Source organism: Drosophila subpulchrella, chromosome 2R (genome assembly GCF_014743375.2).
Source record: "Drosophila subpulchrella strain 33 F10 #4 breed RU33 chromosome 2R, RU_Dsub_v1.1 Primary Assembly, whole genome shotgun sequence".
NCBI lineage: Eukaryota > Metazoa > Arthropoda > Insecta > Diptera > Drosophilidae > Drosophila > Drosophila subpulchrella.
The window spans coordinates 13351663-13378327 of NC_050611.1; the positions used below are offsets into that span (position 1 = coordinate 13351663).

General features: G+C 40.4%; 3 protein-coding genes across 8 annotated transcripts in view; 2 read left to right on the plus strand and 1 right to left on the minus strand.

Moving 5' to 3' along the window:
* The window catches only part of LOC119550298 (probable serine/threonine-protein kinase nek3), a 64155-nt gene that overhangs the window by 21048 nt on the left and 16442 nt on the right, over positions 1 to 26665 (plus strand). For 3 of the 4 annotated variants that reach the window (XM_037858893.1, XM_037858894.1, XM_037858892.1), the window contains one exon: positions 18953 to 19076. In XM_037858893.1, the coding sequence (XP_037714821.1) occupies positions 18953 to 19076 (124 nt within the window). Of the gene's footprint in view, positions 1 to 16263; positions 16592 to 18952; positions 19077 to 26665 lie in introns of those variants that run through there. The other variant, XM_037858896.1, reaches the window with a different exon arrangement.
* LOC119550300 lies at positions 2687 to 3348 on the plus strand. 3 transcript variants are annotated; one of them, XM_037858898.1, is made up of 3 exons: positions 2687 to 2963; positions 3028 to 3130; positions 3182 to 3348. In XM_037858898.1, the coding sequence occupies exons 1-3, from the start codon at positions 2715 to 2717 to the stop codon at positions 3301 to 3303; spliced, it is 474 nt and encodes a 157-aa protein (XP_037714826.1). In that variant the 5' UTR covers positions 2687 to 2714; the 3' UTR covers positions 3304 to 3348. The 3 variants fall into 3 exon arrangements, with proteins under 3 accessions (XP_037714826.1, XP_037714828.1, XP_037714827.1); XM_037858900.1 differs by having other exon boundaries at positions 3171 to 3285; XM_037858899.1 differs by having other exon boundaries at positions 3214 to 3242.
* Positions 13453 to 15138, minus strand: LOC119550299. Its single transcript, XM_037858897.1, has one exon. It carries the CDS (start codon positions 15136 to 15138, stop codon positions 13453 to 13455), a length of 1686 nt encoding a protein of 561 aa, XP_037714825.1.

Genomic DNA, 26665 nt, shown 5'->3' on the forward strand with positions numbered 1-26665 from the left:
ATGTTGAAAAGGCTTTTAAAAAATATATATATTGCCAACATTTTAATTAGTTTATTTTGTACTATTTATGATTTATGGGTAATTTTATTAGTTTCGGGCTACCAATATATGAGTTTTAAAGTGGTAACGCCTGCAGCTTTATAAAATGGGACTCCCCGTGATCACTTTTGCTGTTGTGCAACCAACCCAGGCACTCCCACCTGTCTTTGCCATGCATTATGTCAACCGCAAGTGACCCACTTGTGGATCCCCTGACTCCGCCTATTTTACTGTCTTCCAACTCACAAAAGCCCCACAGGAACCAGAGCTTTATTTTTGGGTTATATGCACAGACAACTCTCCCTTTCTTACTGCCCTTTATCACAATCCAAACTTCCGCTCAGTGTATCCCCGCCCCCATTTTTATGGGGCGTTCTGAGGGCAGTTGAGCGCCAGGCGGCCTTTTTTTGATTGTGATTGTGCTGACAACAGAACCAGGGAACGAAAGACAGCCGACGAGCTGTTTATGATGATGATTTCTGCCATATTCCATATGCCACATGCCATGTCCATGCGATACAAGTTACCATGATTTAGATGTTTTGGCTACGTCTGGGCTGGAAAACGGTTATAAACACGACTATTTGAGCTGCATAATTACTGCCTGTTGTTTATTTCCTGTAACATGCAAGGCGAAGCCCACGGAGAACCCTCCTCATCGTCTCAAGACAAACAGAAAATAGGTCTATTCATGGGGGCTTATAAAGCTGTTCCGTTATTGCAAAACGCATTTTGTCTTATCAGTGAGGCAACTGTTGGCTAAAGAACCCAAAAGGCTCTCGGAATATTCCACATTGCGAAGCATATATTTGTCTATCCACAGATACAAAAGACTGGAACTCATTTATGGAACTTGTGACTCAGACAGTCTCTTGGTTTTTCCATACCAAAACTCTTTGGTTTCCAAGGGCTAGTTCTCAGCTATTTCATTCGTGATATTTTAGTACTTATGGGTCGAAAATATTTAACATTCCGTTGTACAAACGTTAAGAATATGAAAGTGATTTTAGCTGGCTTAAATTCAAAATTCAAAAGGGCTAAGAAAAGGTAATGTGGTCTTAATTGGGGTCTAAAATGTAAATATTTATTCCTGAGGAATTCCAAATATTTTCTATGCACCTAAAAATTCCACAATAATAAGGAATAAATATTTCTTTAAAAGCTATAGATCACAAGATAATATATATTTGGTATTTCAAACTACTTGTAATTTAAGTTCTCAAAGATTAATTTAATAGACATTAAATATTTTGTTATACAAGCCCCAACATTTTATAAGCGTTAATTTTTTTGGTTCCCCAAAATACTTAACCATTAAAACAGGGTATACTGACTTCGATCATTGTTTGTGATTTCGCAACAGTCGTATTTTGTTGGCGCAACTTACCGACACGAGAATCAAATCAATTAGTACGCTTGTCAAATACTTTGTTGTATTTTGGATTACCAACTGAAGCAACATTTTTGGCGATATCGATAAAACGATAACAAGCAACGCGTGGCTGGCTCAACTGTACTTAATGGCACTTTAACCTTGTGTTTCTATATTTTACCTGAGATAAAAAATCCAAATTTGGGGAAAGGCAAATAAATAGATAATGCCTAAACTTGACCACATTTTACATATGGCAACTAATGCTATTTTTGTTTAATTCCGCTGCAGGGGTATTAAAAACCGATTGGTTTGGCTTAAACCTAATCCAAATGACCGTCGGTCTATTTTAGTGCCTTGTATCCAAAAAAGAAAAGCGAAGTTAGTTATCGCCGTGACTTAGGTCAGTCACATTTTTTGACTATGGCTGGAGTACAGTCGCGTACAATTAGCTAAGACAGTGCAGCCTCGATGGACTGAACTTTAGGCTGTGTTATTACAGAGCTCAATTAAAATACCTGCCCGATAATTGGCCTGAAGTACTGATACTTGAGTTGCCCACTCGATCGCACATTTTGCAGTGCCGAATACCTTTATCGATCCATGTAGGCGAACGACCTTACCTCGGGGTCTTGACTCCGCACCCTCGTTATGCAAGTCCCTGCCCGACTTTGGCCAAATATTTTAGCCATGACTAGGCGAGAGGAATGGAATGTTAACTGCTATCTGTTATCAGACATTTGCGTCGTTTCCGCGTCACTTGATTGATCAAAGAATGTTCAGGCAGCAAACCCTTTTTGCGTTGTAAACCGAAACTCGGGGATCTGAGGGCCCGACACTCGAGAGCCCCGGGACTGATGTTACGTCTGATTCGGAGCTGATAAAATGCCAAGGCGTTTATTGTATTTGACTTGATTTGTTTGGCATTGTCTTTGTCTATCTAATTGCTGTCTACAGAACTAAATTTCTCGGAACTGTCCGATGGCCAAATACTAGAGACGAGTGTGTAGGATTACGGGCTACCACTAACTGTAATTTCAGTTAGGTGAACCACCCTCCACAGACAGGTGATTCAGTGTCGGATGGACTCTTGGACTCCGGGTCCAAGTTATTTTAGCTGGAACTTTACAAAGATGGGTCTGAAATGGAAAGAATACAAGTTACAATTGGCAACAATATATGTTCAATTAAAATCTACAATCCGATACCATTACAAACCTATATTTTTAGAAATAGAAAAAAGTCAAGTATACATATCAAGAGCTCCGGCACTATCCTTCAGTTTTGATTATTTGGAACCAGCATGCGTTTGCAAAAATTCCTGTGTTGCATGCCCTTGAAATATGGCGCGATTTCGGCGGGCGTTATATTCGGCCTTGTGGACTTTATCATAGGCTGCGTTGGGTGGAATATGATTATCAGAAATGAGTATCCGAACTTTGCCGTCGAGTTCTTTAGGACCATGGATACCCAAATCTGTGTGGCTGGGTTCTCGACAGTTGCATGGTTGTTGATGACCAACAATATCCTTCTGGTCTATGCTGCGATTTACGTGAGTCAAAAGTGTCGGTCGAAAATGGAAACATAATAAGCCTTAAGAATTCACCCGTATCTAGAACAAGCTTCTGTTTGTTGGAACCTGGTTGTTGATAAACTATTTGGTGTTTTTGTGTACTCTCGTCACCGTGTTGTTGGATCCCTTCGCATCCCTCAGAATTGGTATGATGGGAATAGGATATCTAGCAATATAAAGTCCAAGTTCATTTTTAGCTTTTCTCGGATACTGTTTGATCGTGGTGAAGTCCTACTATTCTGAACTTACCGTGGTTGAGGATTCTGAATCTGTGTCCAGTAGAGGTGCATCCGAAAGTGAAGATGAATCCAACGCATAACACTTAAAATCTGAAACTAAAATATATTATATCTTGTTGTTAAAACTCTTAACTTATTTCCTAAAGAACTCTTATTTGAATAAATTATATGTCGATATAATATGTATGTATTCAAATGAAAGGGCCTTTTGAAAAAATGGAAGTCCTGGCTTTAATTCTGAATAAAAGGTATCAAAATCAATTTAAACCGACTTAACCGCTGAAGTTGTGATAGCTTTATCCAATTGTTAATATATTTTTATCACCGACCCGATCTTAGTAGTCTTTACAATACCCCCATATAAGTGAGGCTTACTGTGTATTTATCTTCCTCCTTCCTGAAAGGCAAACAGGATTAAGCGATAATGAAACTGCACTTTCCGAAAATGCCGTCAAAAGCCTCGCTTCAGACTCATTAAAAATCCATTAAACTCGATAAAAAGAGAGGGAGATGGAGGCTGGCCCAGAAAGAGAGAGACAGAGAGCGGAATAAGCATTTCTTAATAAGCTTTACACACAAATGTGGAGCACTTGGTGACAGTTCCCGGCCACTTTTTGGGTTTTTTTCCTCCAAAAGGGTGAAGTCAACACAGGCCTAAAGAAAAATAAAATAAAAGTCAAAAGTCGAGGGCCGGCCACTTAAAAGCTCATTTTGTGAGTGCATTTCGGTGTTGCATATGCAAATAAATCATTCCGTTTCCAATTCGGCTTTCGTGCTGCTCATGAGATATGCAAAAAATCAACGAGTAAATGAGCTCTGAAATCGTTTTAACTACAAATGAGCCAAATCAGAGGTGATCACGAGCAGTTTATGGTTGCGCATTCATTAAAAATTAAGCCGTTTATTAACGAATAATTCGATGAACTAGTTTAACTTTAAGAGAAAATCGAAGGGATTTATAAAAGTAATGTGGCATTTCTATGTGATGAAGCATTAAAATAAGATATATATATAAAGTCATCTAAACTCGATCAGATACATGCAAATTACGAGGCGTTCATTATCTTTAGTATATTAAAATGAAATATTTTTTTCCCGTGAAAGTGTGCTATATTACACCTATTAAAATTGTTAAGGTTTTGGACAAATTGTTATAACATTATAAAAACATATTTACTAGATAATGAACAATTCAGTAAATTCATTAGAAGCGATTCATAAACTATTCAAGGACAATAAATCATCACTCATGACAAATATTTTAAACAATTTCATATATACAGTCACTTCCTTTTAAAATTTGTTTTCTTTACTTCCGAAATGGACGTCAAGAACAGTGAGTAATATTTCAAGGGTTTATCAAACAACCATTTCCTTCACTAGATCAAGACGTCTATGAAAATAATTCAAAACTCTATTTCTGTTTACGATATCTTACACATTCAATTTGAATAATAAGCATTGTCATAGAGGGGTGACACACTTAAACACCAGTTTCCTTTAATAATCCTAATCATAGTGATTCAGGCTTTAGAGAACCCTAAAAGCCACCTACAGTAGTGAGTCATGTTTTAAGTAAGTCATATTTTAAATGTTTCGCAAACAACCATTTCCTTCCTACTTACAAGCTCAAACACACATTTCCTTCCTAGTATGCTAAATAAAAATCACTGTCATAGACGTCAAACAATTAAGAGCATTTAATTTAATAGTGACTCATCGGAATAACCAATACCCCATGTTTGTACTAACATCCAGTTATAATGAGCATGGCTTTAGAGAGCCATAAAACCTATTTACCAGATACAGATACAAATACCAGATACAGTTGCGGCTGGGTTGAATGACACCCTCGAGTGCAGCTCACACACTGTGTCAAACATTTATCAGGCAATCGATAAGGAAAGGAGCTCCGCCGATTCAATCCGATCCGCTCCGCTTCGCTACAAAGTTGGGGATAAAGTTATCAACGTCATAACTCCCGATACAAAGCGGTTCGGTTTCACAACTCACAACTTTGTTTAATGATTGGCATAAAATTCACTTTCCGACTGCCTGCCGTGCGTTTTATGCCCTGGATGTGAATCGGAGTCCTAAAATCTCCGATCCAAGCTGCCGACTTCTACTCTAGAATTTATGCGGTGCCATTAAAGAAGTGTCCATAAAACGTTGCGCTTAATTAAAATGCCACGTAACGCGTTTAACCCCAGGATGGCGTTCAAAGTTGAGTTGCAAATCGCTGGCGGGCAACCTATATTTATGGCTACAAAAATCGGCATCCTTTTTCAGCGCCTAATGAGATTTTCACAAAAGCAAAAATCATAATTTCCACGCGCAACGAAGCGCAACAAATTGCCCTTTTGCCAGGGGGGCGTGGCATTTGCCACAGTTTCAGTCGCGGCTAGTCACACCCATTTCTGGAAAATAAAAGAGGCAAGTAGAGGTGGTTTTCAAGTGGAATGAAATACCCAATTTAAGTAGAGGCATGCCTCTACATTTTTATAATTATATCATTATAATATATTTCTGAAAACTCGACTGATTTTGACCTTGACCGCTTCTTTGGGTGTCGATTACCACACTATCTAACGCGAAGGGATTTTCATTTTCGTCTGGCACTTATTTTCAGGCAGCTGACAAGAAAATCGTTCACTCTCACTTTTAACTTCACTTCGAAACCGGGAGGTGACAACTTTGATTCGTAGATTAAGTGGCCTTAAACAAAACAAATTTATGGATGCTACTCAAATGTGGAATTTAAAAATGACGTGTTTAGCCGTAGAAATAAGTGATATTTCTTTCGAGGCATTCCCGTGTTCATCCGCTAAATATAAAGTATACACTATTTGTTTGCCAAGGGAATTTGATTTATCATCGTTGACTAGCAAGTATCTGATCGAATGCAGATGGAATTTCTATATTCTATATCAGAGTTCCAAATGTCTGAAAGTAAATCTTATCGTGCTGGACAAGGGAAGAAGTCACTCCTATTGTGATTTGATTTTTATTTAACACTCGACCACCGAATCTGTTTTATGACGGGAAGCGAATGCAGATTAGGAAATCAATACACTACAAATTGTTGGCCTCGATCACAACAATTTGCTGCCACGATTATCTATCTATTGAATTCCCATGGGCAAACTGGCAAATATTAATAATCCGCCGCGTTGTACCGCTTATGCAATGAGCCGTGGCAATTACAGATTTCCTTGCGATTGCCCGCCCATCCAGGCGTAAGTAATGGAGGGGCGCTGCAAAATTTGATACCCGAATGTATCATTAAAATCTGAAATTTTCTGCACATTAAACAAGCCACGAGATACTGTAGTATCTGTGGCTTTCGGGGCCCTATCTGTCTGTGTCCGCATATCAATTTCACCCCAGGACACTCTGCACCCCAGGAGCTTGATATCTCAGCGGACGGAGCTTGTGTCTTGAACCCTTTCGTCGCATAAGGCAACATAATTCGCTTCCGTTTGCCAATCCAAACAAGAAAAAACGCATAAGGATAAGTGCACTGCGAAGAATTACGGAAAAGAGTACTGTATTCCTGTATTTTAAACTATAGTTATCTCGATATTCAGATGTCCTGGGATTAAAAAGAGTTTTTGTTTAAAAAATACTTAAAATCCCATATGCATATATGCGCTAAGTTCCATTGATATCATGTTATTAAAAATAAGAACAACCTCAAAAACTAGATATACCTTAATTATTAAAGATGTCAATCTATTTATATAGCCAGAATATCCTAATAAACTTAAGTCGTAAAACATTTTAAGTTGGACATGATTAAGGGAACTAAACTTATTTACTAATAATTTTAGAAATCTGAATAGTTTTAAAAACTCTTTTGGTTTCAGATGATCTTATTTAATATGTCATTATAATTTTTGTAGAATCATTTTATATCTTTCCTGTTTTTTGTTTCAGTGCAGCAGAAGTAGCAGGGAGGATTGCCAGTCCTTCGACAGCTTCCTTTTGCGGTTCCCCCGCCGCCCTGCCCCCCTCCCCTGCATTTGTGTGTCAGTTGCCAGTTTCGCGTCTTTCCGCTTCCGCTTTTACGTGCCACTGACGTCGGCGACTCGACCCAAAGCGACCCCATAAATCCGCTCACTGTTTGTCTTAGATCGTCCCACTCCCATTTCCCATTTCACATTTCCCTCCTCGTAACTTTCCTCGTCGCCAGCTATCCTACACATATTTATTTTCCTTTTAAATGTGTTTTTTGTTGATTTTATTGCATCGCCCTGGCAGTTCAATGAACGCATTTGCCGGCGCCATTTGCCAAGTCATCCCCAGCCCCACCCCCCTTTTTTATATGGCTCCTGCTATAGCCAAAATAAAAAAAATACACTCCTTGGCACGTTGTTTTTCTTAAATTTCAAATATTCCAACATATTACATTCTCATACTCGTCGGAGGCACGCAAACATTTTGGCGCACATTTCCGCAGGAAAATGGCAGCCGAAATGCCAAAAGGCCAGCGGACCAGGTGGCAAAGGTGGGTGGGTGGCGAAAGTGGGTGCTTCTAGGGGGTGGGGCGACCTTTTGCAGCATGTTCATGCCGTTTGACATGCAACTTGGGCCGCAGTGGGGTCGCCGGAGAGGGAGAGCTATGGCTAGACTCATTACGCAAAAGGGGGCGATTTTTTGAGGCAACCAACAGTGGCACAATTTATTAGTCTAATATTCAAATATATTAAATGAAATATATTTAAATAACTGTCCCTGAAAAAAAACGTATAAAAATGTTTTATAAAATATTGATTGTGCTTACAAAAATTACATTCAATTTTCAAGAACATTAAATGGGCTATACTTTCAAGAATTAAGAAATTCCAAAAAATAAAATTTGTATAGAGATGTTTTATAAAGTATTTATTTTGCTTTTAAAAATCACAGCCCTTTCGCATGTCTTTCTCCTCTACATTAAAATATTTAAAATCCATTGCACTTTCCTTGTCTGTAATAAGCCCCAACTGACCCACTGTTAGAGCCACGGACACTCCACTTTCCCCTTTCACCGGACTCGTCCATTATGTTATTACATTTACTACAATAACCAAATTACAGGTCTGTCGAGGGGCAGGCACTTCCGTTCTATTGATTACATTTGCATTTTGATTAACAAATGATTCGACCCCTGGCCGAATAGCCATTTGGATGCTATCCCCATGTTGGGGGCGCTATTCACTGGCATTCGAAATGCTTTGGGGCAAGTGTTTAGATTTGCTTTAATCACCTTTATTACTTGTCAAACACGATTCGCCCGCAGGCCACATTTTCCGCACTGGCGGAGTGTGTGGGCTGGATATTTTGTTGGCTTTGCGGTTTTTTGTTTACATGTTTGGGAACAGCAAATGTGTGTAAAACTCAATACGCTTTCGGCTTTTGCGGTAAGGCCCCGAAAAATAAACTCGATACGGACGACACGTGCCTGAAACGAAACCAAAACCGAAAACAAGGAAACCGCAAGATCCTGTCCAGATACAAAGGCACGGTCGTAAACCAATCTGGAAAAGAATCAATTAATGCTCATTAGACTGCCCAAAAACCCAAAAGTATCCAGGAAACTCGGGCGATAAGTTAACTGTCCGCCCGTTGAATGCACGGTGAATATACGATCCGATAGCAAAGTCCGCCGTAAAAAGGCGGATGCCACCGGAGACGATCCGATAGTGCCGGTGTCATGGAATCTTTGGCGAGGAATTTCGCCGCGATTTATTTACGATTTATTTTGATTTCGCTATTCGGGGCAATCTTTATGAGGCTACCACTATGCGGACCATAAATCTTCGCGCTATAAGGCCAGAGATTCGCACGTCCTCTTCGTTCAGACTGGGTGTGAACAGCTTAAGGGGTGTGTGTGAACGGACTGATTTGCCCCAGTACTCCCCGATCGAGTGATAAGACCTGGTACTCCGAAATACTGCACGGTCATCTAACAGTTGTTGAACAGGAATTACTTAATTTGATTTACTTTTAAAGGACTTTTGGAGGTTAGAGATATAGGGCATTGTTGAACGACCATTAGTTATACGGAGTCTTCGTATTACCATACTGATAAGAACTTTTCTTTTGATACCTTTACAAATTTGTACCGTACAGAACATTCATACTATCATACTTATAAGAACTTTCTTGAAAGTTTCATATCCGAGATTCGTTTTCCAAGTAAACTCTAATACCCTTCATGGCGAAATAATTACTTGTAGTAACTAGAAATAATTGTTTAGCTGAAGGTTTTCCAGCCCATCAATCTTATTGAGCCTTCCGAAAACAACTTTCACCTGCGCCAACTGTCAGAGATTTCCTTATAACTTTGGGCCACACGATACCCCCAAGCGTGACTCATTTCCCAGGCATTTTCGCATTTTCACCTGGCCAAATGGAGGCTCGCCAAAAAGCCAAATGGACAACAAGCGCGTGGACACGGAGTTTAATCGTAATCAGTCATTGATATTGATTGAGCGATACCGTGCCCCGCCGAACACCACCCACCGCTTGAAACCACCCACCCACGATGATTGACAGTAAATAGCGGCGCTAAGTGTGCGAGGGAGAGGGGCGATTAGAGGGAGCTGGTCAGCAGTTGGCCACAAAGTTCAAGTGGGGCCATCTTGGGGCTGCCAACTCGTTCCACAGCCACATGGGGCTGTCAACGCGATAATCAACTGCAAATATTTATTTTGCTTGGCACGGTTTCAACCAAAATTAATTGAGTTGCAACATTAAGAAAAAAGCATTTCCGGCTTGATATTTTAATTGTTTGTTAATAATACCCATGGACAAAACCACTGCAGAGTAAACTTTAAAGCACTAAAATTTTATATTTTTAAGTAACTAAATCAACATATTCTCGATATTTTTTTCCTTAAGAATATCAAGCAATACAAATAAAAAACTGAAGAGACATTTGCTGGATATATTTATTAAATGTATCAACAGCAAAGACTTTTATTATGTCAACGTCCAATCATAATCATATCATATTCTATAATATAATCTTATCATATTCTATAATATAATCATATCATATTCTATAATTCAAGAATCTTTTTCGGTCTCGAAAATATTAAATATTTCCAATGTAAGTTTTTCTTTTTTTAAATAAAACAAAATCACAATGAATTCTTATCGATATACCCACATTATTTTTAAACCCTCTTACCACGGTTTTGATGTCCCAACTAAATTAATCAAATCTCTCTCCAAATAGTGAAACCGAACGAAACGTAACAAAACAATTTGTTAGCCAAAATGGCCAATTAAATTGTTAAGTTTATTAAGCGGCATAGGCGGTTGTCACGCCGGTGTCAAAAAGGCCAAACGGTAAACGGCGAAGAAACCGAAAAAAAAACAAATGCCAAAAACGCTTTTGGCCGGGCCTTGAGTTGGCTATGGGTTTTGGCCAAAACAGCAGCCTGGCTCACTCGAAGCCATTAGGCAGACAATAAGCTGCGTCTTTTTAAATGCCTGTCTTTGGCAGGTTCTCGGCGACCGGCGACCGGCGCATGCAATTAAAGCCAAGCCGAGTAGTTGGCCAAGAGGCTGAAATGGCCACCCACGCCGCCGGCAGGCCAATTAGTTTGATGAGCGTTTTCGGCTGCCGTTGACGGCAAATGGGCAGAGCAAAAAATTAATTAGCTTTTTGCGGTATCCGCTTAATTGGACAAAAAAACACTGCCGGTCAGCCCTGCGAAAAAGTTGCCAAAATAAAGATTGATTTGAGTTTGGGAATTGTTTTGACATAAGCGTGACCTCGACAGGGTCGAGGCGCTATGGCCTTCACCAAGCAACTCCTTAAAAATACCTAAAATAATTTACAATTTGCAACTATAAAGATAAGAAATAAATTTAACATTATATCACTGTTTAATACGACCAATAGAAATCACGTTTTTGCCCTCCATAAACAGATAGCGCAAATAAAAAATTCCAATCCACTATCTAGCCCCTTTCAATGGGTCCAAGGGCAATGTAGAAAAAACACCCTCCTTTAATTTTCCAAAATAATTTCACAGAAAACAAACATCTCACTGATCTCAAGAGCCCAGCGATACAACTATCACATAATACCGATTAATTTGGCTCTATTGATTAGGTGCAAAACACATCCCAACAATCTCGATGACAGCCAAGTCTGGGAACTTTTATTTGGCTAATGAACAGCCCTCGGCTATCAGTTATCACTTGACAACTTAACATAACATATTTCGAGTTGCTTGTAAGCGAATCTAATCGGTGGCAATCTTCGTGGCACATTCCTTGTGACGACACAGCGATAGCAATCCGGCAATCTGTTCTGGCCAATATGTTCAACCAAACTTCAGTCGACCCTCAACTTCTACCCGTAATATAGGAGCTGCTGTACGACGACTCTTGGCAGTTGGCAACAGACCTGATAACTGTGCCGGGGTAAAAGTGAAAAGTAATTGTTTACGATTTTATAAGGGGGGCCTGAGCTTTTAGATCGGACCCATCCAAAGCTGAGTCATGGCGAATGATGAAATTGCAGGCACAAAAATATTCAGGGAATAACCTTTGGACCGAACAGAAGATATGGCCTGATTGAAGGGGAAACCAGAACACAACTTACCACCTAATCCCACTTAAGGTTTCTGTTATTTTCGCTTCACATTTGAGAAGTGTAATTATCTTTTGAGTACTGAACGTGACTGGGGAAATTGAGATGTAATTTTACTTTTATACTAGTTAGCAGCTGCAACCCTCGACTTAGAGAAATAATCCTTACAGACTGACCACATGCTCACTTTTATTGGAGTGCTAATATTTATAAAAGTAAGGCTATTAAAAAAGCAATTTACTAGATTCGTACTTCTAAGTTAACTAGAGAATGGAATCCCTCTTCAATGGGGTCCTGCTTGGATTATCCTTTAATTGGGAAATGGAAACAGCAACTGTTTAAGTTGGATTTTATTTGGTATTTGTAAGTCTGCCTGTACCAATTGTTCTACTTGTATAAGTCATTACCCTCGCCTATTGAGCTATCCCAAAGTAATCCTTTTAAACCATCTTATTGTTTGGAATTTCACACCCCTTCAATCAACGCCCAATCTATCTTACTGTCATATACCTAATTTCGCCAGACTTTAATGAGCTTAAAGTGCCCACCAGTAGGGCAATCCAATCCAATCGAATCCAATTCAATTCAATCCAATCCGTGTCTGTGCCAAAGTGCGTCAGCAATCCACGGGCGAGCCAAGTGGCTGTCATTGGTCGTCATCGGCAGGCGTCAAATATCAGAAATCAGCTCGTCCACATCGAACATCGATACTGACAATGGCCCATTATCATCGGCGGATTACAAGGACGACAAAAGAGCGAGGAGCGGACTGCTCACGGTGCACAAATCGGCATTGTCTTGCCAGACAAAGGGAATCACAAGGAGCAGTGGCACCTCCCCATCCACATTTAGGTCCTCGTCCATGTCCATGTCCATGTCCAAGTCCATGAATCGATTGTCAGTGGACCGCGCCTCTTTCTTGTGTTCCGCTTCCTTTCCGGGAGCCATTGTCAATCAATGTTCAATCAACTGCTGCATTTTTGGTAACTTCCGCTGGGAGAAGTGGAGTAATGCCACGCAATTGACATACTTCTTAATCACTGGGAGAAAATGCTAGGATAATATACCTTTTTTTCAGAAACCAAACTCTCTTAAAGATACTTTTTTCTTTATTATTTTTATACATGTTGTGAGTGTAAAGTTTATTTTAAAAATTTAAAAATGAAATTAAAAATATCATAAAAGCGAGAGTAAACATATTAACCAATAAAATAATGACAAAAATGCTGGGATATATGATAGGATTCCATATCTCTTAAAACTCTTTGTATTTGGTGTGCTATGTTCAGAAAACTTGTAAGCTTATTCAAGAGTTTATATTACATTTTTTAAAACTTGTAAAAGTATAAAAAATATTCTTAACCAATAAAAAGGTGCCCATTAAATTATTATCCAAGCAGAAAATAGTTTATTAATCCCCTTCAAAATTGTTGTTAATTTTTTCCGAGTGTCCTGGCAACGGATGTCGCATGCGGGTCAGCATTCTGTGCGCTTATTGTGACCCTAATCGCTTTAAATTGTGATACACTTAAGGGTGGTTCCGCTTTATTGCGTGGGTGTTAACCGTTTTTATGGCCAGCCGGAACTATTGCCATTCCCGTGATTGTGATTGAGACTGAGATGGAGAGTGGGTCCATTAGGCTAGCAGCTCGCCCAGGAAACAGATTCCGGCGAGGGCGTGTCCGCCGCCCAGAACCATGGCAGCCATCACAATATCCCTGAGTCGCAGGGGTTCGATAGTTTGTGTTTGGGTGGGAAAGAAGTGCAGGAAGCCGGCTCTTACGGCCAACTCGTGGACGTCGTCCACCAGCTTATTTAGCAGGCCAGTCTCGAACAATCGTTGTACATGATCATTGTAGTAACTCTCCAGCACCCAGTTTTGTCGGATGACCTGAACGGCCCAGGTGTAGCCCACGGGATTGGATAACTTCTTCATCCTGCGCCTTCGCAGGAATTTCTGTTGATATAGGTAGAAGTCCATTCTATCTTCCGAGTCCACATAGGCGTAGTGTGTATCCAATCCATTCCTTTTCTCCTTGTGCAGGGACTCTTCTACCAGAAGGAATCTCTCCCTCAGTTCCTCTGAACTGCCGTAGACTGAATTAGGTCCAATATTGTGTGTTTGCAGCAGTATATTCACATTGGCTGCCTTCAAGTCAGCCAAGTTTTCTATGGGTCTCTGGTATAGTTTGGTGGTCAACATCATGGAGAGCAGGGAAACATATAAATTGGACAAAACAAAACCAATGACAAAAAGCAGGAGCAGTAGCATCCATTTGGAGCCACTCGAAGACTGCGGCAAAGATAGTTCCCGGTTCAACAGAGTTTCAATGGCCAGCAGGAGGTACTGACCCACATCCCATTCCTCGAAGTGCCAGCGATGGAGCAAAGAACCCATTGCCGATATATAGACCACTATCATGCCAGTTCCGATCCAGACGTTCGAGTCAAAGGGTCTGAAGAAATAGTAGAACTTATCGATGGGGTTGCCAAATGGCGCCATTATAGCCACACGATTCAAGCGAATTGGTTGACTGGTGGCATATTTGTAGGTCCTTATAAAGATACTGCCACAGGCATCGGTTTCGTTATCCCTGACCATCTGTACACATTCTGCGGTGGAATAGCGACGAAGTCCTGGAAATGGAACCGCTTGAAAAGTGGCATTGAGTTGATCGGCGAATATTTTCAATATAGTAATTATACTTCCTTTATAGCGATTCGGGGAATTGGGTAGCTCTTCTTCATCCACAAAACAATGAGGTGGATCATTAGTCACTAATACTCGCAGGGGATAACCCGCTAAATTTCGGTTATTTCTATTCCTCACATACTCTGTTAAATTAGTAGACTTTATCTCCAGATAAGGATAGGGTTTGATTGTCCAAAGTTGTTCTTGCAAATTATAAATTAGCACATTTGGAAAGCCTTCATTCCAGAAAGCTTTACAAATTGTTAAATAACTCTTGTCATTCTCCGTATCTTTACCTATGAGCAATATGTCGTTATATTGTCTATCTTTGAGGTAGGATCTCAACACCTCCACCATTTCCAGATTAAAATCCAATTCCTTTTCGAGCTGTACTATAACGAGAACTGGTTCGTCGTGTTGGGTTTTTAACTCTTCACTAATGTTTTTATAAATTAATAATTTTGGTTGATAAGTATCTAAATTCAGTTTTTCAAGAGATTCCATTGTAAAACTGAAGTAAATATGCGTTTTTATATTTAGTTTCGTAGTCAACTGATTAATTATTGTGTCAGGCTTAGGAATAACAAATCTCAAGAAGATGATAACGAAAATGATTTTAGTCAGTGACATCTTCAGCGGTTTGTAAGCTAATGAAAGTTTTCTGCTAAAAAGTCACCAATGTATACTTGATTGGTTAATTCAATTAATCTAACTAATTAGTTGGTTAAACTCATTGCGAGCAATTAATTACGAATTTTGGACTGGGTCAAAGACATGTAATTAAAATTAATTTAAGTAATGAAGCTTTCGTTGTTTAGCTTAAGCCTCAGTTGAGTTTAATTGTACAACATATAGAAAGTTATAACTAACATGTTCCCATGATTATGAATCATAGAAGGTATAATCTATTATTTTAAAAATAAAGAGACCTAACCAAGACCTAAGTTAAGATGTTGTTTAGGTACAAATATCAAAATATTATTAAATACACAAATAAAAAAAAATTATATTTAAAAATACCTTCCATAGAAGATTTTTGTAATTTCCAAACACCATTTTTTTTAAAACCGTTCTGAGAGTCAAGCAGTTAACAGCCGTTACCGTCTTTTAACAGCGACCACTGCTTTAACAGCTCGAACCGCGGCCAACAGGTTCGAGCGGCAACAGCTGTTAGCTAACATAGCGTGTTGCACGCTGCTCTCGGGGCGAATATCGCATGCAATAAGTGTCACAGTGCAGCAGCAATGGCCGCGCTCACACACACACATGCAGGCACTTTCACAGGGGAGCAGCAACAAATGCGCAAGTTTTCAAACTGCTTTTGATGTTCATGTTGTTGTTGTTGTTGCTGTTGGTGTTGCCGATGTTGCTGCTGCGCCAACTAATGTTGCTGGTTGCGCTGATGTTGCTGCTAATGCTGCTGCTGCTGCTGCTGGCGTCGCTGCTGCTGCTTGTGTGGAAAGGAAGAAAAACACAAAGCCAAAAAATGTCGCACGTTTCGCTTCGGTTTAGTCTCGATAATTCAATCGCCCTGCCAAGACGTCCAACGTCTCGCTGCCGTACCGCCCGACATTTTAGCCAACGTCCCGTGCATTACGCGATTTTCACACCCCCACATAGGAAAGCAAAAGCGGAAACGTGCCCCCCATCAAATTTTGAATAACAAATTTATATTATTTTAATATAATTATTATTATTATTATTGCATGCGCAAACGGAAGTACATCGCGTGTGTGTGAATTCGCGAGTGTGCACATGTGTGTGTTTGTTGGCCAGCGATGAGTTTCGATTTCATTTCGATTTGAACGCTGAAATATATCCCAGAATATTGCTTATATCACATATCAGCAGAGGAGAGCTATCGGTCAAGTGAGGCGAATGTCGATTGGCGATTACACGGGGATTACAACGCCGAAAGTGCCCAATGTCAGCCACATCAATTAACCAGCACGTTATCACCCAGCGACTACGACTCCTCTGAATTTTAGTTTACTGCTCTGTGCCGGCAGTAAATGGGTTAAAATTATGTACATTAATCGCCGAATGAATGTCGAATCAGTTAGAGAGACTGCTGTTTTTTATTGTGAGTATTGCCAATGATCGATGGCCCAAGTGAAGGTGAAGTGGTGCTATTAAATTATGTTTGTAATGGGTTCGGAAACGATTTGAGAGTACTTGAAAGCATAGAATTTACCACGTTTTTCAGAACCATATTGATTTAGAATGGTTTGAATATTATAATGATAGGGAAAAGTTAAAAAGGAAGGTGTTTTAAGGAAGATTTGAAAAATTGGGGATAACGCTATTAAATAATATCTTTAAGTTTTCGTTTTTTAAAAGAAAGGATTTTTGAAACATATTTTAAAATTTAGGAAAAGATTTTAGGATTAGTTGTTTATCATTACCTTTAAAATATATAAGCCCTAGTACTTATTACTTCAAATGGAAACATATTATTGCTTGTAATAGATGTTCTTCACTCCAAAGCTCTAAGGCCTACGAGAATTTAAGGCCTTAGAATACCTTATTTTCAAGTAACCACAAAAATATCTTCAACTAACCAACTCTTCAAAATTTAATTGTGATATCGGAAAAGACCCTTAACTTTACAGCGCCACCGGTCCTTGTGCTAGCCACTCGAATGGCAAGGCCCTCGAAATCTATAAAACAATAACTATCAAGGCCTCTCGAGAAAAACCGCAGCCTCAATCACGACTATCAGGCGACAAATTAGCCAAGTTACAAAGAACTTGCGGGCCAAACACTTCCTCAAAACGAAACCTAAGACCACGAAACACCCCCGCTAAAAACTCTCCAGTTGGTAGCTTCGAAATCTTATCAAGGCGCACGCCTTGTAATGCTATCGAGCACTTCCTCGCCTCGAATTTATGCCCCGGGTAACCTCGTTTCGATCCCCCGTAACCAATGTGCAAGCTTTATTTTCCCAAGCATGGATGCAGGCAGAAAAATTTCAATAAATAATATTTTATATATATTTCAAAACTTAGAATATGATGATTTTTAAACAGAAATATACTTAATGCTAACGCTTTGTACAAAGAAAAACAGGCATTAAACAAATTATGTTAAATTAATTGTCTGATCTTGTTTTTTCTTTAAGTGTAGCTGAAGATACTCAAGGTGGGTGGCAAAGGGAAGGGGGCGTAGGAGGTCGGGGTCCCAAGTAAAATGAAGTGGTAGAAAAAGCCAAGGGCTGCGGGGTTTTCGGCGGGTTTGGGGCAACCAAACGCATTATTTTGTAATTATCGACAGAGTTCTAATAAATAAACCATAGCAAGGCCCCACACAAAAGAGTTTGGTTATTTTTTCTGGGTTGATGAAATTATGAATGGAGATAAGGTGTGGCATGTGCGAGAGAAGGAGAATGCCAAAGATACTTGAGAAAAAGTTGTAACCATTATTCATTCAGATTTCACAAACAACACTGAAATTGTACCAAGTTAAAAAAAATGAAATAACAGTAGATAGAAAAAAACTGAAGTAAACAAAACGTAACCATCTATAAAGATATAATGCCATTTCGACTTTTACAATTTTCCATGAAGATAGTTGGATCCATAAATCTGCAAATAAATCTTATGTACATGCAATAAAAACTACGCAAAAGTGATCGAAATTGCATGGTCAAAGTCCTCATGACATTACCGTAAGCCCTGAAGCACCTGACTTCCATATATCGCAGGTAAATCTGGGTCTCAATTGATTTACAACCTGACCTGGCACAATAGCACTACATTCAAAGGGGGGTTGAGACCAAAAGGGGGTAAACACAAGCGCCGCCCGCTTGGCGAAACAATAAATTCATTAAATCAAAGGCGCGATTATTAATGAATGTAATAAAATACCAAAGAGACAAGTAATCAAACATGATAAATCACCCATCAAAGGGGGCTTTTCGGCGGAGGGGCAAGGGAAAGAAGGTAAAGGCTACCGACATACGCCCTTCCAGGGGCGTAGAAAAGGGGGCCCTCAAAGATGGCAATAGAAGAACACACAACGTGAAATACTTTTGTGCCTTGTTTGCACTGTGCCGAGGGTATCAAAGTATTTGTCGTGACAACGTGTAAACATTGGTATGCAATTTAGGTTTGATATTTTGTAGATATTGCCATTGGTCTCTTTCTGCTGTTGGTATCTGATAGATACAATTATTGATGGCCCGGTTGGCAGATAGCACGGCGATAAGGTGGTCATAAATGGGAGAGAAAAGTTAAGAACTCGTTTGGCACATATACTAAAAAAATGTATTACATATTATTATTAAACGATATATATTGTAGTAAAAGGGAGCTCTTAATTTAGCTAAAACTTCATGTGAAGTATTCATTTTTTCAAGCCGGATCCTTGAAAGTCATGCAAATTATTAAAACCTCACCCTTACATATTGTTCTAGATTTCAAATACCGTTTTCCTTCTCTTCCAGGTGGTGATTTCAGGTGCATTATGTACAGTAGAAGATTACGTAATAATGTCACAGTGTGCACACAACAAAGCCATACACCTAGCTGCGGAAGGAACAGTCTCAGTGACAGACACTTCACAGATACGTAAGTATTCCAATAAATTTACTACTTAACCCCTTGGTGCCCCTGACACCTCGAGTGCCCCCTAACTGCAGGGTCTCCTGTTCGGATGTGTTTTTTTGTTTATTGACACGTCTGCAGGAAATGCCTTCACATTGCCATCTAATTTACTATTTTCCACTCTTTCACCTCGGCCGTGCCCTCGAAACCTTTCACAAAAATATATATATCCCGAAAACTAAACGAAAATATTTCAACAATTTACAGTAGTTTGTAGCTGCTGTTTGTTTGCTTTCGATTTCCATGACAATGGGTTTTGGTGGAGGAGGGGTGGGGGGGGCATTCCACTTGACTTGTCCAAAAGTCGGTAACAACAATAACAGAAAGTGCTACAATTGTTGAATATTTTTCAGCTTGAGTTATTAATAATGTTGGCAACTGTCTTTCAAGCGCGTGACGAAAGCTACTTGAGATGCTGTAACAAAAGATGGAATGCAAATGAAGGCTGGGAAGTAATAACTTTGGGGATTCTTTGAGATGTTATTAAGTACTTAGGAACTTTTTCTTTTATTCAAAAGATTTGAATATTTTAACTTGGCTTAAAATATTTCCGATTTCTTAATTTATGCAGAACACATCATCCATATTCTTTCAGTCATTTATGGACTTGACTAAAATAGTTTACTATATTTAATGCAGATACTTTAAGCTACAACTCTGCATCTGAAATATACCCATTTTCCATTTTTTTTTGGGGCAGGCATAAAATGCGTAATTTATTGCAAAAACTGGCAACAAAGCCGCTCACACCAGAGAAGCCAGAAGAAAATCGTAAAAATTTGCTACGCTTTGGGTCAACTTTCACTCGACGCAACACCAACCTTTTATATTTTTTTTCGGGTCTGACCATGGCCAATTAGAGCCGCTGCAGCTGCTGTCTGAAAAGGAGAAAAAAGAGAGATACAAGGACCAGCACGAGCTACACAGCAGGATAATAGGAAAAGAAAGGCAGGGACAATGGAGGTTCAGCAGAAGCGGGTAAACTGCTGGAAAATGTAGTAACAACAGGTGCAAAACTATTTTTGTTTGCTGCGAGTGCGCGTGAAAATTTCCAGCTGGCCTGGGTTAGGGACACAACCACTTACGGCCTAATGTGCGAAAAGTTCCTTTGTCAATTTGCACGCCCTCTCAGCGGACGACCCTGAAAACTTCATTCATTTGCATGGCTAAGCTCAGGTAGTCGGGGATTATCCCTAGTTCTTGCCAAAACTAAGCTGCATTCAGGCTTATCCCACTTGTTTGGCTGGGAATTTCCCCCGGCAGATTTACGTCGGTCAGCCGAATCCCCGCTTGTCTGGAAAAATACAGCCGAAATGTGGTAAGGGATGGCTGCTAATGAATCCTGACATCTCAATCAATTTCGGGGGGAAACGAATCAAAAGGGAGGTGGTACTTTCACCACCCCAAAGAAATTAAGAACGCACACACCACACACACGAGACCACAACATTTTCCCATTTCCCAAAACAGAAGCGGGCCACACGTCAATAAATCACACGATTTAATTTCAGACCAACAGAAGGCGAAAATTGTTGAGGTGGCTTGTGGATTGTCGATTGGACTGTGTGGCATGATGGCTTCTGGTAGTTTTTCTAGGACCGCAACTGCAACTAGGGAGCGGAGCCATAAAACATTTTATAGCTCATCATGTGCGGTCATAAATTTGAGAACGCAATCAGTTCTGGCCGTATCCCCTATGGCCGGGCGTCCATTGCACAGGGCTATATGTTCAGGGCGTTGCCCAATCAACACCTAACCCTAACCCTTACCCTTGCAAGTAACAAGTAACGAAACCGTTAATTTCTTGATCAAATGAATCCCAGTCCCAGTCCCTGGCGGCCCTTTTTTGGGACTCCTCTATTCATATTTCATATGAGTGGTCTGCTGGAAGTTTGGCTGCTTGTTTGCCTGGTAGTTCATTAAAAGTGTTTAGCATTGTTAAGCATCGTTGAAGGCGGCAGCGCCAGTGATCAATCACATTCTATCGAGATCCTATACCTATGATTGCCACAAAGGTCTTCATAATGAGTGCGATATGGTCAAAAAAACCGCTTTCATAAGTGCTATAAAGTAATATATATTGTATTCTCTTAATAGAAAATCATTACGTGTTGTAAAGAAGCTTTTATGAGTTCTATTATGTTAGATCTACAAGTAAAGAGTACAATGAATACGATACGATTTTAAATCTTACAGTATTTTAACGGTTTTTTCTGAAAGCCCTATATCTTAGTTTTCCACTTCTGCCCTAAAAGAGGCATATTCATTCACCTTCTATAGTATTTGACTTACCTCTACCCAAAACCTCTCTTAAACAAATTTGTTAATCCTTTTTCACCTATCTCACCCCTCACAAACTTGAACCCTATATACCTGGGCTAGTAAGCCCCTGTGACAAGATCTCGCACACAACTTGTTCCCAAAGAAAATCCCTCAATGACTTTGCCGCCTGGCCCTGAGCCCTGAAAACCCAGACCCGCGACGAGACCCAGACGAAGAGGTGCTAATAATGTGGGAAATATTTAGCACCATCATTACAAACATCATTAAAATATAAATAGATGTGTTTAACATGAACACCCAAAAGGGAAAACCAAGGAAAAAGAGCGGCCGAAAAACGTGGAACAGAAAGTTCGACTTGGTCGAAAAGGAAATCATGGCCCGAAAGAAATTCCGAGAAATAGCACATGGTGTCTTTTTGGGGGGTATATCTATCTCTAAATGAGTGTGTGTGGGTATAGTCATTGAACCTATAGCCTAACTTCTGCTCCGATCGAGCAGATTCATCAATTAACGCCCCTGTGAAAGAGACGGGTGACCGGGGAGGGAAAGAGACAGATAGCCCCTTCATTTCGGCCCAAGACGTCAGCAAATAAATGCATTTCCGTTGGCCAGCACAAACAAATTTCCAAGAGACGCCGACAAAACTGAAGAAAATGTTGAAAAATGTTAAAAAATTCCCAAACAGATTCCACTCCGATATTCTTTTACCTACCGCGCGCCCAAGAGTGAAGAAGAAGACGGAAGACGATGGAAAAAAGGGGCTCAAACGGTTAAGAAAACATGGTCAACAACAAAGCCGAACAAGTGTACCGCTTGCCGATCGTCAGTTCGACAGTTTTTGGTCAATTGCTTCACTCGATCGTTCGGTTGAGAGTTTTGGATCGGAGAGCTATAGCAGGGGTCTCTGCATTGATTTCCACTTAACGCTTCAAAACTCAAGTGGCCAGTCCAGACCATACACCACATAGCATACACCATATACCATTCCATTTCAAGCCAAGTTTACTGTCGAAGTAAATGCGCTTTCGTTCCTGGCTCTCTCTGTTTCAATATTATTGTTTCCCACAGTTGGTCAGAAAATATTTAAGCGCCAATTTGATGTAGTTTTTCTTGTCCCAGTAGTTTTTCCTCTTCATTTCTTCCATTTCTCCCTGGGCCCGGTCAAGTGTCCCCCTTGAATTTGAATAACAATGCCGTTCGGCTCGTCTTCAAAGCTGGCTTTCTTTCCCGAATTCTCCCCAGACTTTTCCCGGCTTCGATTTTGGTAATGAGCGATTGGATCGTTTGATCTTCACTTGGCAGCAAGGAGCCGGGTTGTCAGCAATTACGCACTTGACGATGAAAATCGGGGCTGACAATGGAGCTCGAAGGAGCTGTTCAATAGGGTTCAAAAGGGGGCTAGTCAGTCGATCCCTTGGAAATCAAAAGTTCTTGGAATCTGTTATTGTCTAGCGTGGGAATAGAGTTGTGACCATAGCGACATTGTTTTAGAGATGAGAAATCAGAAATGAATGGATACGATGCGGGAGAAAATTATCGTTTAGTTTCCTTTCAGTAAATACGTTAACTTACCAGATATAAATAGGTTTGTACATAGGGGCCTTTATTTTATTTTAAGTCCTTGTTCTACCTTATTGTTTGTTCAAAACAAACCCCAGAATGCACTACTTTTAGGTAAACACGCAACCGAATCATGTTCTAATCAATAAAACCCACCACAGCTGCCCGATTATCTGTGAGATAATCGAGTCCAGACCCATCTCAGACTCATAACTATAGCACACTCCATGCCGCACACCGTTAAATTGTGCATTTTACGATCCTAAAACCAAATCCAAAGCCAGAACCGAGAAGCCATTAAAGAAATGCCGCGGATAAAACAAAACGCCGCCGATTACCGATCACCGATCACCAATCGCGGTTCCCTGTTCCCTGATCAGTGGGGCAATAAATTCATCAAACAAATATCGCTAGGCCTGCTGATCGACATGAATATTAAAAACCACAAAACTATAATCAGGGCATTATGATCAGCGCCGATCGTCTGTGGGTCCAGGAAACATATCAATCTCTCTGGGCCACAACGGTGGCCCTTTTTTGTTGTGTTTTTTGTGGTGCAGCCATTAACTGCCTGCAGACGACCTAATGGACAAGATCTTTCGTCACTCCCAAAAAGGGAATCTACCTTTTTGTATTCGCTGCTCTGCCGCAACAATCGATCGATAGATCGCCCAAACTGATCTGCTGTCGCCGATGTGTGGTTGATCCCTAAATACTCTTAAATTGAACTTAATTCCTGCGCACCGCATTTATCATCATTTATATCGGCGGGCCCTTCCGCTTTTTTTGGAGGAGTCAGCCCGGTCTCTGAGTGGTGCGATATGCTATCTCACGGGATGTGTAATGTAACTGACGGATCAGGCATCTGTTGTCAGGGAAATGGATCCGAAGGATGTACTTAAGTCGGTCTTGAAGGAAAATAACTTTTATCATTGAATGTATACAGACAGGGGTGCTTTATAAACGTTCTTATGATCAAATTCGATTCGATTGAAGTTCAATTAGTTAAAAGAGATTTCTGTATCTCCACTTAAATGGTGTTGCCTCTAAATAAGTTTATGTATCTGTATAAATATCTGAGGTAAAGATACAAAATTCTAAGGTGAAGAAGTTCACGACTTGTTATAAATACAGATAATATGGACTACACAAAACTTTACAGAAAGTTTTCCAAATCTATTGATTTATCCGTAACATAGAAACAGAATGGAGTTCGAATAATAGATGGGTAGCTCCAAAGGGGTTTTTAGACTGAATAATTTATTTTTGGAAGCCCCCTTTGGGTCGCCTGATTCATATCCATCCCTCAATCGATAATCTCGAGTGTCTGTTCAATTGATTTAGCCCAATTTATTTTAGGCATTTCCCCGTCGAATCGCTTCCCAGAACAAAACGTTCCGTGTCATTGGGCAGGAAATGTCGCAAGCTCTCGAGGCTGCGGGGCAAATAAATAAATTGTGGTCAAAGCCAAGACATCTGTCAGTTGATCATTGCGGCAGAACGGAAATGCATTCATTTGTCAGTTGGCTTGTGCCGGCCAAATAAATCAATTCACTTGGCCAATTCGAGGCTGGCTCCTTCTTCGAAATTCTTTTGCTCGCCATTACCATGGCCGGCACTTTCCAATTACGTAAAGTCTTTAAAGTTAAAAGGGAAAATCGACGGAGGGCAGGGGGATTTTCGGGATCGCGTGCAGCTATGCAAATTCAACTGGGTCCTGGAGTCGAAATCGAATCGAGTCTCACTACCGTTTAATGAGCTTGTGATGGTAATGGTAGCGGCTCACTTTGCATGACTCAAGCCCGAACTCCAAACGGCGTGTTCCTCGACTTTTTCGGGCATGCAAATGGGTATTTTAATCATAAAACAAAAAACCTGTGTATTTTGGGCAGTTGTTAATGGCAGGAGGAGTTGGCTTGCGTGTCTTCGGCCTGTTCCCATCGACACGCAATCCCCCAGAAAGCCCCCTACCCAGCCCATCGGCCATTTAGCTGAAGTATCTGTTAGATGACAATGCGTGCCTGCCGACACCTTGCCAACTACATTTGTAGTGCTGGTAATTGTCGATTGCGGGGGCAAATTGCCTTTCGATTGGCACATAATTTATCCACTGACGTAACCATGAACTTGGCTCCGGCTCTAGACCACACTCAGACATTTTAGCCGGAATGGCGAACGGGCCATTTGGGCCAGGCCTTTAATAGAGTTATCCTGGTGCCGATCAGGCGGCACATAAAAATGCTCTCTTATCTGCTTATTAAAGGGTCGCCGTGCCGCAAAACAGGATTCGAACAGCATTTTGGCCACATAAAGCGAAATTAAGACTAAAACAGAAAGGGTTTCCGGCCGTTGACCCAACGTTTTGGGGCGAAGATTAGCGCAAATTATGAAATGAGTAGGATGCGCCATTAAGACAGAGAGCGCCCAAAAGAATCAAGAGACTGTGGAAGATCCCAAGGAGTTGGGCGGAGCCGAACTATTGAAGAAATTGGACAGCTAAAAGATACTTAGATACTTTGATGCAAGGTCTTCATTGACTCAAATTAAAAATTGTTCAGTCTTATGGTATAAATATAGAGAATAAAATATGTGGGCACCTCCATTGAAAGTAACTTTAATGAATGGAAAATAAAATAATAGTGTACAACAATATCAAGCATTTACAATATAGTTTCATCAAAATTAAATTAATAAAGTTGAATCAATACCTACTCTTTCAAGCCAATTCATATCTTTAGCATATATAAAAAAAAGTTGAAAACCAATGTGTTTATTCTCAATTACAGAATTCCCAGAAATTGGCTACAATATTACACGATTTTTCCATACTAATATTCATGGCTCCAAACATAAATAGAATAATGTGCGAAGGGCAAATATTTACAAAATGTAGTGGAACAGGACTCCTCAATAGACTTCCAATAGTCCGATATCTCATCCATTTTTCCCATAGCTAAAATTACATGCTTTTCGCCATAAAACATGAAAACAGAGCCCCGGTATCAACAGCTTTCTTAGCGAAGTATTACAGGTTTATTTTTCCAGCGAATCAATATGCCAATATTCCCAGGAAGGCGGAGAAAAAGGAAATAATTCTTAAAGAGTTGCGATCCCACGTTTTTTACGAGCCCTTTGCACCTGAGGCCTTAATTAAGTCCTGGCCGAAAGTACTGAAAAGGTAGATGGACCATCTAGGCAAGGATCTCTGGAAAACAAACAAACAAAATGTTAAAGTCGAAATAATGACGCGCGAAAAACAATAAAACACTGAGGTACTGAGGCACTGAGGACTGAGATCTGAAAATAATGTTGGCTGGCAAAAATGACAGACAATAAAAGTGGGCTACGAGGGCCGGGCCAAAACCCAGCTGGCCGCACTTGGCACCTTTTTGGCCCGATCCTGTTGGCCACACAGCGTCAAATGGCCAGCCGGGTGGACAAGGACATGACGTTTTTATTATGCCCAGCGTCTGACTTTTGCCCTAGGCCAGAAAACAGGAGAATAAAAAAAGAAAGACGAGCCGACAGACAGGCGGCGCCCTGCCGAGGAACCCCTGACCACTTTTACATAGATCTTACCACTCGGTTCGGGCCCTAAACTTTTGTTTTACGGCCCACGGGCCAAGGGAGCGTAAATCAAAAGGTGTTATCCTTGGCGCTGAGGGGGCTTCAGGGTGCTAGAGCTGCACAAACAATATCTGTTCCACGGT

Coding starts and splice junctions, on each gene's coding strand:
- LOC119550300 (XM_037858898.1), top strand. CDS start 2,715: ATGCGTTTGCAAAAATTCCTGTGTTGCATGCCCTTGAAATATGGCGCG. Junction 2,964..3,027: donor TGGTCTATGCTGCGATTTAC/GTGAGTCAAAAG, acceptor ACCCGTATCTAG/AACAAGCTTCTGTTTGTTGG. Junction 3,131..3,181: donor CTTCGCATCCCTCAGAATTG/GTATGATGGGAA, acceptor GTTCATTTTTAG/CTTTTCTCGGATACTGTTTG.
- LOC119550299 (XM_037858897.1), bottom strand. CDS start 15,138: ATGTCACTGACTAAAATCATTTTCGTTATCATCTTCTTGAGATTTGTT.